This window comes from Scomber scombrus, chromosome 10 (assembly GCF_963691925.1).
Source record: "Scomber scombrus chromosome 10, fScoSco1.1, whole genome shotgun sequence".
Taxonomy (NCBI): Eukaryota; Metazoa; Chordata; class Actinopteri; order Scombriformes; family Scombridae; genus Scomber; species Scomber scombrus.
The window spans coordinates 19,418,016-19,430,638 of record NC_084979.1 but is presented as its reverse complement, the minus strand read 5'-3'; the positions used below and the strand labels follow the sequence as shown (position 1 = coordinate 19,430,638).

General features: G+C 42.6%; 2 protein-coding genes across 11 annotated transcripts in view; one reads left to right on the top strand and one right to left on the bottom strand.

The window, feature by feature from the left end:
* Positions 1-6,262, bottom strand: part of nkain4 (sodium/potassium transporting ATPase interacting 4) — a 90,819-nt gene extending 84,557 nt beyond the window's left edge. For 4 of the 9 annotated variants that reach the window (XM_062426422.1, XM_062426423.1, XM_062426427.1 and 1 more), the window contains exon 1: positions 6,127-6,262. The gene's annotated coding sequence lies outside the window, so the exon portion shown is untranslated. The remainder of the gene's footprint in view (positions 1-6,126) is intronic. The other 5 variants (XM_062426425.1, XM_062426434.1, XM_062426431.1 and 2 more) reach the window with 4 other exon arrangements.
* The window catches only part of LOC133987152 (uncharacterized), a 37,008-nt gene extending 26,459 nt beyond the window's left edge, over positions 1-10,549 (top strand). The window contains exons 3-9 of one of the 2 annotated variants that reach the window (XM_062426414.1): positions 1,027-1,081; positions 1,250-1,343; positions 1,461-1,876; positions 2,310-2,474; positions 3,412-3,573; positions 6,157-6,291; positions 9,581-10,549. In XM_062426414.1, coding sequence (XP_062282398.1) covers positions 1,027-1,081; positions 1,250-1,343; positions 1,461-1,876; positions 2,310-2,474; positions 3,412-3,573; positions 6,157-6,291; positions 9,581-10,132 — 1,579 coding nt within the window. In that variant the 3' untranslated portion in view covers positions 10,133-10,549. The remainder of the gene's footprint in view (positions 1-1,026; positions 1,082-1,249; positions 1,344-1,460; positions 1,877-2,309; positions 2,475-3,411; positions 3,574-6,156; positions 6,292-9,580) is intronic. The other variant, XM_062426415.1, reaches the window with a different exon arrangement.
* Positions 10,550-12,623: the final 2,074 nt, after the last annotated feature.

Genomic DNA, 12,623 nt, shown 5'->3' with positions numbered 1-12,623 from the left:
GTTTTGTTGAGGGACTGACTGCCCAGTAGTTCACCAGTTTAAAAACCAGTACAATAGATCCTGGAACTAATATTGATTTAAAAATACCTCCCTGCACTGATTCTTTTCAAAGCCAAGGCCTACAATAGATATCCTGTAAGATCTAAGCTTAAAACCTACAAAATAATTGGTGCCCTTCTTTATACGTCTCAATGCCTCCATGTCATTTTTACCCTCAAACCCCCTCCTGTGGCATGTTATTATGAACATCTCCAAAGGGAGCCCTCCTCACCTTCTCATGGTTCCCTTGGGGTATAATAGCCATATGTTTGTGTGAATAGGATGAAGTTCCAGCTCACTAGAGGAGACAATAGCTAGCTGCGGTAACATGGATCTCATTGTGGTACTTTTTATATTCAGTTGTATTTCGGGCAACTTGTGTAAGACAATATTATTGAGATTCCTGCACCTGTTTGCAAACCAGACATGCTATTTATTGCTACACTGTGTTTTGCAGCACAGCAGTAAGATCTCACATATTATGTGATGTAGAGCCTCACCCTCCAAAGTGAGAGAAACGAGATGGGGGTAGATTGGTTCTCACATTCACACCTGTACACTGGAGCTTTATGTCTTCTTACTTCATGTCATTACTCCCTCTCTATATCAGCAGTTTCCTGTTGCTACAGCCTCCTTCAGGGATCCACAATGATGCGTAACTCTATTCTAGTCACATTTATTACACACGACAAATACCAGAGGACATTAAAGTAAATAGCAAAGGGAATTAGCATGAAGAGAACTACATATTAATGATGGTATGTGAAAAAAACACAAGAAAATTTCTTAGTGGAAGACATCCTCCGCTTTGGCAAAAACCTGAGTCACGCTCCACTCACTGTTTGACTGGGCTCTTGTTATCGACCAAGGACTTTTATGCCCTAACCAGAGTTGGATGCTGATAGTGTCTATGTGCTCTGAGTGTGTGTATGTTCTCTCTCTGTCCATCGGCTCCATTTGACCTTCCTCACTTTGATGTTGTGTCAGAAAAAGCAAGAGCAAGCACCCCCCAGCCGGACAGAAAGGGACATCTGTAAATATGGTGAGACATGCTTTCATTACTCTCTCTTTCCTTCCCTCCCTCTCCATCTCCTTCTGCTCCTTTCCCTCTATCCTTGCTCCCAGAAAAGTTGGTTGTATAGATGCACATGCATGAGCATGTGTTTGCATGGTTTATGCTTGTAGTAACATGTTCATGTGCGTGTGACAGCAGGGCACCCTTCGACATCCTAAACTGAACTCGATGAGCAAATCTGACACCAGGCTACATGAGATCAATCGCTTTCCCTGCAATGGAAGTAACTGTAAGTGACAGTTTGTATATGAAAATCTAGAGAATGGCAAGCTCTTATATGATATACAACCCAGAGCTGTTACACTATGTCATTGCTGCCCCCTCCCTCCTCCTCTCCTCTGTGCAGCTGTTAGTAAGAGCCGTCCAGCCAGTATGGACCTCCTGCTCCTCCACAGCCGGCGCTCCCAGACGGACCTGAGGCCCTCCCATGGGCGCCAGCTTCCCCAGATCCCCACCAGTCCTGAGGGATCTGGGCAGGGGGGAGGGGGGGAAACAGTAGGAGATGGTGGTGGAGGAGGAGGAGGAGGAGGAGAGGCCAGAGACCACACCTACACTGAGGTAGGCCTGCGGAACAATCCAACCCCCACCCATTGCCTGGATGACGGCCTGTACGAAAGTGTAGGTGTCCGGGAAGGTGACACGGGTCCCAAGGTACTGTCTGCTCCACCACCCACATCAACCAACACTCCGGTTTCGATCAGAGCTGCCCACAGCCCCCAAATTCAGGCGAACGGAGCCCGTAATGGAAACGGGCATGGAAATGTACGTACATACACACAGCCCCAAAACTGTAAGCCTTTATTATGATACAAATGTGAACTGGCTTGCCACTCAGACATCCAGTGATTCACATTTGTAAGACAGCAAACTCTCCACAAGGGGGATTCAAGGGGTCATTTCCAGACCAGCGCCACACATGCTAATCTGTGCTGCTTACAGAAACGAAAAATAATAGAAGCAGCACTTTAGACCTGCAGATGTAGACAAGATAAAGTCTTTTGTGCTGTTGTTTATACACTTGTCTATGAACAGCTATTTCTTTGTTTGCCTATAGATGGCGTGCATCAGCTTTGCCATTTGATGATAGCTGGGCCCTTTTGTTTTTTCTTTTTTTTGTATCAGAGATTCTTATTTTGTGTTCATGGATTTGCGATCGTAATACACACATTTTTGCATGTTTCTTTTTTTCTCACAGGGTGGCAGAGGGAACGGCAGAGGGAATGGCACCATTAACGGACCGATGGCAGAAAGAGGTAATGGGGCGAGTGGGGTCAACAGGTCCCCTGTGCCCTCTGTCAACTCTCTGGCCATCCAAGATCCAGCTGTAGCTGAATATGCTTCCATACGGAAGTTCATAAAGGTAACAATAAACATATATAACAATATATTTAAGTTATTCAGAAGTGAACTTACATAAAAAAGATCATAGTCCCCTTGTTTATTTAGTTAAAGGGGAGGGTTAGTTTTGTGGAAATTATTATTCATTAAATTATTTTTCTTACTGAACCACACTTAGATAAACTTATAGATAGTTTATTGCAGGGCCATACACAGCAACAATACTGCAGTATTTCCAACAAGAAATCAAACCAGTGCTAATAAAATACGCTCTCACTTTGTCAAACAAATAATGTCATATATTGGTGATTGGTTTGAGAGGTATTTACTATGCGTGCTGGGGTGACATGTGACGGTTATCCATCCTGTCATGTGACGGTGTCTGTGGCTGCTCTCATCACATTAGTGTGATCTTAATCAGTCTTGGCACTGAGCTCAAAACATCACTTAGTCGTTTGTGATGACAACCAATTTTTTGCATTGGCAGCTTGGTGTTTGTGATATGATGAGCTGTGGTTAAAGTTGCAACATATTTTTTTAGTTGTACAGGGTAGAAGCAAGACACCACAAGGAAATATTTGACAGCAAAAACACTAAATGCTAGTGAAAGTAGCAATTAGGCAAATGTACCTGTTTGGATTTTGTATATATTTGTTAAAATTTCTTAGGAATAGTTGTTAAAGTTAGGATAATGTGTAAAGTGTTAGAGAGGTTGAATTAAAAAAAAACAACAAAATCAGTTAATCTGACTTTGAATAAGTCGGAATAATAGTAACATTATCAAAATTGAACTATATCAGTCAACTAATATCAATTTGCAATCGCTATTTAGGTCTGAAATACTCTTCTAACATGCATGAGAATATACTTCATCATGTGAACTCTTCATCATGTGAACTCTGTGCTGTGTCCATTGAGCTTTGTTTATAATGTTTTCGCTGGTGACTCAATACCTCAAGGTTGACAAGACGAACAGGAAGGAAAATAACGGGGCCGACAGCCAGTCAGACAGCCAATCGAGTGTGAGTGATTCCCCCTCTACTGTTCCTCCTCCACTACATCGCAGCCAGGAGTTGCCACGCAAATCGCTGGAACCATTTCAACTCCACTCCTTCCCAAAGGTAAAGGAATCATTGGGCAAAAATATATATATATACTCTGCTCCAACCTTATGTGTTGTATTACCCAACCATCCTCTATCCAGTGTACATCTGTCTTATAACCACCAGAGGGCAATGTCCACAAAGACAATAGCTCCCCTTGTTCAGACTTGAGGTTTCATATTAAGTCACTTCATCAGATCATACCATACATTTATTCGTCCTAATTGTCAGTTTATATGTGAGCGTAATATTTATTTGGCAAATATGTTTGTTTAGATAACAACTGATAAAACGTCCCTAACTAACCAAACTTAAAAATATGTTTATTTGAATTCTTTAAATTTTAAACCACATAATGAAGCTGTATGAGCCAGCTAAGATGTGTTTATAAACAGCCAAGGCCGCAGTTTAGGGCAGTGCTGAGAGGGAAATAGAGGGACAATGATCGGATGGTGATCGGCCTTTCCTGTAGTTTTGCTGGCACACATATCTGTTCTTCATGTCTGTGTGTAAGATTATTTATGTGTGTGTGTGTGTGTGTCCAGGTATTCCTCATGTTGTGGGGACATAAATCTGTTTACACAGTCGTGTTTTGGAGACTCTCCTTCCTTATGGGGCCAAAAAGGAGGTCCACTTGACGTAAATTATTAATTTAAGGGAGAAGACTTGGTTTAACGTTAAGGTTAGCTTAGGGTTATGTTAAGGTTAGGGTAAGGTTTTGCATTAGGCATGTAGTGGTTATGATTAAGGTTAGGATAAGTCTTCAGGAAATTAGTGTAAGTCAATGTAATATCCTCTGAAGTGATGGAGACATGACTGACTGATCTGAGTGTGTGTGTGTGTGTGTGTGTGTGTGTGTGTGTGTGTGTGTGTGTGTGTGTGTGTGTGTGTGTGTGTGTGTGTGTGTGTGTGTGCGCGCGCATTTATGTGTGTGGTTTTCTTCCGTCCCTTTGCTGCGCAGCACAGTATTAGAGTGGCTAGTAAAGTGTGGAGGGATGGATTATGTAACAGCTTGGCAGGCTGCCAAACTGCCTGTGTGTGTGTGTGTGTGTGTGTGTGTGTGTGTGTGTGTGTGTTTGTGTGTGTTTGTGTGTGTTCCCGTTGAATCTATCAGCAAGTCTATCTAGAAACGGCTAACAGGTAGCCAGCCGCCAGTGAGGGGATAAATAATGTTCACATATTGAAGCTATTTACTCTGTCCCGGCTTCTATTACTCACTCTCACTGCACAGGAGGAGCGTATTAAAGTTTAATCATCCTCAGTCACATGTGCACACACCACTACATGCTTTTCTAATTGGTTTCTAATTGGTTTTGATCACCAGCAGTGATAAAATGTAACAAGTTGCAGTTACTTGATTGTATATGGTTTATTATAAAGTTTATTTTCTTGGAGAGCAGGTATATCTTGTTTTTCAGGACAAGATCACATTGACCTAATAATAAGCTTATATCCAAATACAATAGTGTAACTCTTTACAGTATGTAACCTTTAACTCTCTCCTCAGTATTTGTGAAAGGTAGCGATTCGGGTTTGAGAAGGTGTAATCATTTTGTTTAACACAGATTTCGATTAACCCTAACCCTTAAATGTTGCCACAATTACTAGTCGGATGAGGTTGTTTTGTGCAGTACTGTCTGTTTGTCAGCAGTTTATCTTTGACAAAACAGATTTGCATAAAATCTTGTGGAAAAGTTGGAACTGATTAAATATTGCTAAAAAATTCAAACCGAGCAGAACTTCCTTGACACAAGACATTCAGTAATTAAAGTTGTTTTTAATTTTGCGTATTCATTATATTTCAAAAGATGTAAAGTTCTCTTTGAAAGGAACCTCTTAATAGCAACAAAAATAGAAAACTGCGGCAACAAATGATATGTAATAACATGTCAGGAGCATCTGATTCCAGTTTGAAGCTGGCTGCAGGGATAATTTCTATCGCCCACTCTCTTTCTTTTTTTTTACAGTGCCCCTTGCCGATTCATTTGTTTGAATCTTGATATGAAAGCTACCCTTTGAGAGCAAATAGAAGGAAAAAGTTGTACCATTTAACAAACTGTAGGTGGATATTCAAAAAAAGATGAAGACATGGATCAAAAGAAAGCTTTAGGAGTGACACTTTTATGACCATAACCTTGTTTGGTCAATAATTTTGATAATAGCAGTACTGGCCAAATTTGATTAAAGCAGTCTACATCACTCCCACAATACAACAGTGTAATCCCTCCATGTAACCATGACCTCTCACCTTTAAAACAAATGTGTGATGCACTCTCTTTCTCTCCCTCACACACACGCACACATGCACACATGCACACATGCACAGTCCACCCACACTGTGCAACATGGTCACTGTTTACCTATTGAGCAAACACAGCAAATAACAACCACCACAACTCACAGGACAAACACTGACAGAAAATAAAACACAAAACAACCCACAGTCAGGCCCAACACAATACAACTTTCCTTTTATGTAAAAATATGTTTTAAAAGTGCTGCCCCCTTCCTGTTTAAAAGTGTGATTTACTTTTCATACAAAGACTTCCAGATCATAAATGCAACACTTACCCAAACTCGCCAATTGATTTCGTTTACTAGGAGGCGGTGTTCATGGGCAACGGGGAGCAGTACATCTGGAAGCCACCAGAGGAGGATGACATCATCACCTTGCACCCACCTCCACACCGCATAGAGAACGAACAGGGGCACCCATCGCCCCCATCTGCAAAGGAGGTAGTACATTTATATGTGTGTGCATGTGGTTGGGAGGAGGGTGGACTTCTCCACAGGGGACTGGAAGGACTACAGGCAGACAGATAGATGGACAGCTCTCTGATTTGTGACTGCTGTGTTTACCGATTGGGGCGCCCATTTGATTGGGCATTCCGTCATAACACTGCTGCCCTGTGACCTGCCTGTCATACGAGGTCTCTGCTTACAGCCAGAGGTTACGTTACACGCATCCAGCACCCCTGCCCCTATGCTTGAACTCCGACCCCAATCTCCCAAACCCCCACTCATCTATCTGTCTCCAACGCACGTCTCACCAGACAAATCCAACATTCATATCACCTGTCACCACTTGGCATTTATAGATATGTTTGTTAAAGGTTAGCTTTTTATGCATGATCAGCCTATGCAAACTGAATGTGATCAGTCCTGACTGGGACGTGAGCTACAAACTGACCTATATCATATAAATACATATGGAAGTGTATGTCTTGGGGTGAGAGGGGATAAGTCTGCACTGGCCAATCATATCATAATGTCACATACCCCACCACATGCGTTTCCACATGCAGCACTCCACCCCTACTTCTCCATTTTCAATCCCCTTTTCTTCACTCCCGGCTGGACACAGTATAACATACTGAGAGAGTTACAAGGAGTTGGGGAACTTTTGTGATGTCTCTGGGGCCCAGGGGAGTCAATCTTAGTGGATGAAGGGATTTCCCTGAAATAGACTGTTGTCTATTGTTAGTATGTTTGACAGAGCTTCTCTTTTCCTCAGTAGTCTTTATCAACTCAGGGTTGTTTTCCATGTCATCAACTTAACTTTGCAGGTATATTTGTTACTTAAGAGTAAGTCTTTAAATTTGACCCAGAAACATAACTTCATGCAGTTTGTGTTTATTTATTAATGGCTTATTAAGTCACACAATGAATGTATTTCTCACAGGATGTAATAAAAGAGCATCTAGATGTGTGTAGAGTTCAGTAAAGCAGCACTCCTAACATGTTTTAAGCTGGTGAGTTTCTTTTCTTAGCCAGTGTTGAGTTTGACTGCTGCATGTGGAGATTAAGGGGTTAAGTCTATGCTGTTTGGCCTCATGAGTTAAACCCCTCCTCTGCAAATCAGACTGGTAGCAGAGCAGCTGGCCTTGACTGCATGCTGCAATCCCCCCCTCTCTCTCTATGTATTTTTCTTTCCTGTTTTTTTTTGCTTACTTTTTCTCTCTCTTAGTTGCTGTGTTTTTCCATTTAGTAGTTCGTTGTTGCCCTAACATGCCCATATACTTTGTATCTTCTGGAGTTTGTCAGTAGCAACCGTCAGTGGGTGTTGAGTTTCCACTCCCATCTAAATCTCCTCCTCTCCTCTGGCGCTCTCTCCTTCTGCTCCACTCCCTTCGTGGATATTAGGAGGCGCTGCCTCCCACAGCCAATCAGGTTGCACAAAGCATGTCTTACCAGATGAATATTGACTGCTAGCAGACCGTTTCGGAAACTTGTGCCATATTTGCTATTCATAAAGTTGATCACACACAGATGCATCTGTCATGCATACTGTTGTGTTTCCATGGATAATCACTGTAGGCTGCAATTAAATGTGCCTTCTCAAAGCCTTGGTTTGAGCAGAGAAGTAAAGCAGTATCAGAAGAGACAGAACAGAAAAAGAGCACAAGAGAGGGGAGGAGAAAAGAAAACATACAATGCACAGGCTTCCTCAACAGCTGCAGCCCAGTTTTGAAATCCCCATCATCTTGTGACTTCCTTCCTCTGCTGCAGAGAGCTGCAAATTCTGTGTGCACAAATGCACACACACACACACGCTTGCACGCACACACACACACACTGCACATTGTGTGCGCACACTTGAAGCATACGCCAGGGTCTTTGTTTATCCAAAAAGGTCACACAAGAGATTTGTGGGGGCAGGGTATATGCGTGGCTTGAGGTCTGTCAGAAACAGGCAGAAAGAGATTCACAATTGAAGTTGCTGTGGTTTGCACTTGAATAATTTTCCCCCAGTTTAACTAATGCTATATTTTCTCTAATTTAAGACACATACTGTAAGGCACCATATAAGTAAAGGGAAGGTGAGCACACACATGGAAATGGAGTCTTGCCTGTTGTCTCTATACTCTCAGGTTTCAGTTTTTTTGGGAGCAGAACAAAAATTTGGCTAATCTTTGTGTGTGTGTGTGTGTGTGTGTGTGTGTGTGTGTGTGTGTGTGTGTGTGTGTGTGTGTGTGTTTGTGTGGGAGGGAGAGAAAGAGGCAGTTTGCATAGCCAGTGTTTCAGGGCCACTAGAGCAGAGCTGCTGGTCTGGGTGTGAACACGGAAGGTAAACATGACCATGTCCCACAATGCTCTGCTCTTGTGCTCCCCTTATGGAATTTTGACACAGAAATGCCAGAGGTCACTACACTGGTTTATCCGAATTCTCTACAGGACCTCACACATGCCTTTCAGTTGTGAGTTCCAGATATCAAATCTTACATGCCTCACTGTAACCACACAGATACTGTACAGTATACACACATGCAGATACTGTATTTGTACTGTATGTCTGTACAGACATATACACACACCTGCAGTAACTGTGGTCAAAAATATATGTGTTTCATTCAAAGAAAAGGAGATGTGAGCAAAGTCCATTAGTTTTTTTCTTTCTGCGAGTTGGCTGTCGTCCAGATCTTTCACACCATACCCTGCTGTTCTGTTGCCAAAGCAGTTGTGGTGAAATTTTAACAGGTCCATCCACAGCAAAGCAAACTCTGCCTAGACCTCAACAGACTGATAACACAGTTTACTCTGTCTTATCCAACCCCGTTAAAATAGGTCAGGTTACAGCACTGAGCAAGCAAAGTACTGCACTCACACCAACACAACTCATGCTCACACTTCATGTGCACACACCAAATTAGCAGCTTTATATGTTTACTCTCATGTTAAGAAATTGTACCTTCATGTCTGGCATATATGTAGACAGAAACACACACATAAATTTAGATAGTCTGCAAATACACATATACATAACTCAAAAACACAAGACTTTAAGGTCGCAAACACAATAAACAATAAACAGAAGGACTGTTCATTTAAGTCCCAGCACACTAAAGCTTGTGTAGGTTAGGTATCAGTTTTGGTTATAGACGTGCACTCATAGAAACAAAGACATGAATGAAGCAGAAACAGTGACCTTCTTTTTCAGGACCTGTCACCCATAGACTGTACAATACAGAATACACTGATGATAACTGACACCCATACTTTTCTCTCCTCCTGTGTGTATTGTCAGATCGCAGACACCTACTCCATCGTATGTAAATCCCAGAAGAAGAAACCCCCTATGGAAAACAACGGCGCAAAGACCCTCCCACGCTCCTTTGGTGGGGATAGAGGAACCCGGGGCAGAGGCCGAGGGGTCCAGGCCCAGGCGCGTTCCCAGGAGGAGCCCTGCTATGAGCCGGTGGGAGACAGGTCCTGGCCCACATGCGCAGTGGCTGAATCCGACCCTGCATACGCTACTATTGACATCCACCGGAAACGTGAGCAGGCAGTAACCAATAATAGCACAGCTGGGGGTAATGCCACTCTGAAGAGGAAGAAGCAGCCACATCAGCAGCAGCAGCAGCAGCAGCAGCAGCAGCAACAGCAGCAGCAGCAGCAGCAGGCACCACCAGCTGTACCTCAGGGCTCAGGACCCACTGCCCCACCTATTAGAGGCCTGCCTGGTGGGGAAAACTTCTATGAGACCATCAGCGATGTGAAACAAGGGGGCAACAGCTCCAGCACCACTACCATCTTCACCTTTAATGATGGGATGGAGATGTATGTCACTGGCCTGTAGCTGGCTGACAGGCAGAAAGGGCCCAGAATCAATGAAAGGGACCATCCTGTTCACTGGCAAACAGGTTGCTGTACATAGATACAAGGCCCTCTATAGACAAACAACATGAGGATCCATTTTGTATTGACATCAGGTACAAACAGGGTCTTAATCCAGGTTGAGACTTCCCTTGATTGGTCTGTAGTTCAGAACCAGCCTAAGCCTAGTCCAGCCCAAATAAGGACCAAATGTGTTTTAACAACAACAACAACAACAACAAAACAAACAAACAAAACAAAAAAAACAAGAAAACTGCAATATACATCTTCAACCTACTGTGTCACTGACCATACCCCCCTGTTTGTCCATCATTTTCCATAGTATCTTTATTTTTATATGAACACTGTCTCTTTAAAGAGTATGTGATGTAACTCACAAGCTGAGAAGAACACACTTTAATATATATATATATATATATATATATATATATATATATATATACACAATCCATTAAAAGAAATGCATGCATTGTGCAAAACACAAACACACACCTGACTATAGACAGCAGTAGCAAGGAAACTGGCTATATTAGGAGTATGAGGCACACACAGTTAGCTATTATAACCCATACACACACACACACACACACACACACACACACACACACACACACACACACACACACACACACACACACACACACACACACACACACACATACACACACAAACACACACACACACATTCACACCTATGCCTCTTCTTGGGAACTTATGTAACATAAGCAGATGGATGTCACAGAGATTTGCGGTGCTTAGCTCAACCTAAGCAAACATCTGAAACAGGTTCTCTCTGTGCAAACTTGCAAACTGACCTGTTGCCTGGCAGAAAGCTCCATGCTTTGTTCAAACATATGCCTATAATTTGTAGGCCACACAAATTCAGTCAATGTGCCCTAAAAGCAGTTATCAATAGCAGCCTCCTTGATAATAAGAGTTTTGCTCAATAACATGACCTTCACATAAATTATAAAATGAGTTAACAATCCACACTCAGATTTGACAAACATCTGCAGCCAGAAGCATGATGACACACCCCAGCACACCCCCACATAGACACACACATACTTGGCAGAGTCATGCAGGGTGAAGCGATCAGGTCAGGGGCATTGAGCGGGTTGTGCAAGAATTTCACCAGAGTGATACGACTGACAGATTTCACAAGACTTCTACTGTATTATTGGGATAAATGAGAGAAGAATATTTAAAAAAAATAAGGAACTGAAAGACTGTCCAAAATAGTACAGGATGCTTCATCCTGAGCATTTAATATGTCTTTTGGATGCTGTAAAAATGTGATTTTATGACCATTGTAATTTTGCACTGGACAGCTGCAGGGCTGGCTGGTTTAATTGCATATTAATGTGCTGTAAAGGGCGTTTCTGAGCACAGTTCTGATTCACTCTGTGGTCTCAAGTCAAAGCCAGAGCTCCCCATAGCTCACTAGACTTAAGTCTGGTGGTTGAAATAGCAACAGAAAGCTTGGACTCCAAGGAAGACAAAGCGCTGGGCATAAAAATTACCAGCGAGTGTCCTTTGGAAGATTGCCCCTTCGCCCTCTCCCCACCCTCCTCTCCAGCCTCTGCACTGAGTTCTCCTCCATTATAAACAATGTCTTTCCCATGTAGCTTTGGGGAACATTAAAAAGGAAAAAGCAGAAGAGGAAAACAAAATATTAGAACCTTATAAATGGGTGTAAAGATACGAGGTGAAGGGGGATACAAACTGCTCAATGGCTAGAATGATCTCACTGTGAGACAACCATGCAAAGAGAAGACAACTTTAGAAACAGCAGCAACATACATTTAAAAATGCTACTGTATGACAAAGTATGTAAAAACAAATGCACTCTGTATTTTAATGCACTGTTTATTTTTTATTACCTACTGACAATGCCGTTGGTTAAATAGCTCATGCCACTGCCATGAAAACAGTATTTTTTATGTTGTTGGTGCAATGTTTTCCTGCTTGATCAAAAAAGTGCATGCTTTGATATATGGAGATGAAACAAATATTGTGGTACTTAATTGATCTCTTGTTTGTTAATCGTTTCTGTTGTACTTTTTTTTTGCCATGTGATGCAAAGCAACGTTCAGTTTTTTCCAAAAGCAACAACTCCGAGGAGGAAGGGGAGAGAAATGGAAAGATAGATAGAAGCCACTGGGAGTTTAGGGCAGAGTGTTGTTTATGCTCTGCTCTGGGGGAGCAAGAAAAAGCGATAGAAGTGGGGGAGGGAGAAGAAGAACAGCTAGTATAAAGCTGGATGAGGATCACTGCAAATGGACACAGACCCAAAGGACCCTCCTCCTCCCAATCTTGGTTTGCGTGCACACACACACACAGACGCACACACACACCCACGAGGCAGGCACACACACTGCAACATTGAGCCATGTGCGTTTCCAGTTAAGGGGAGGAAGCACATTTTGCTTCCACTTGGTCAGCCCGTGCAT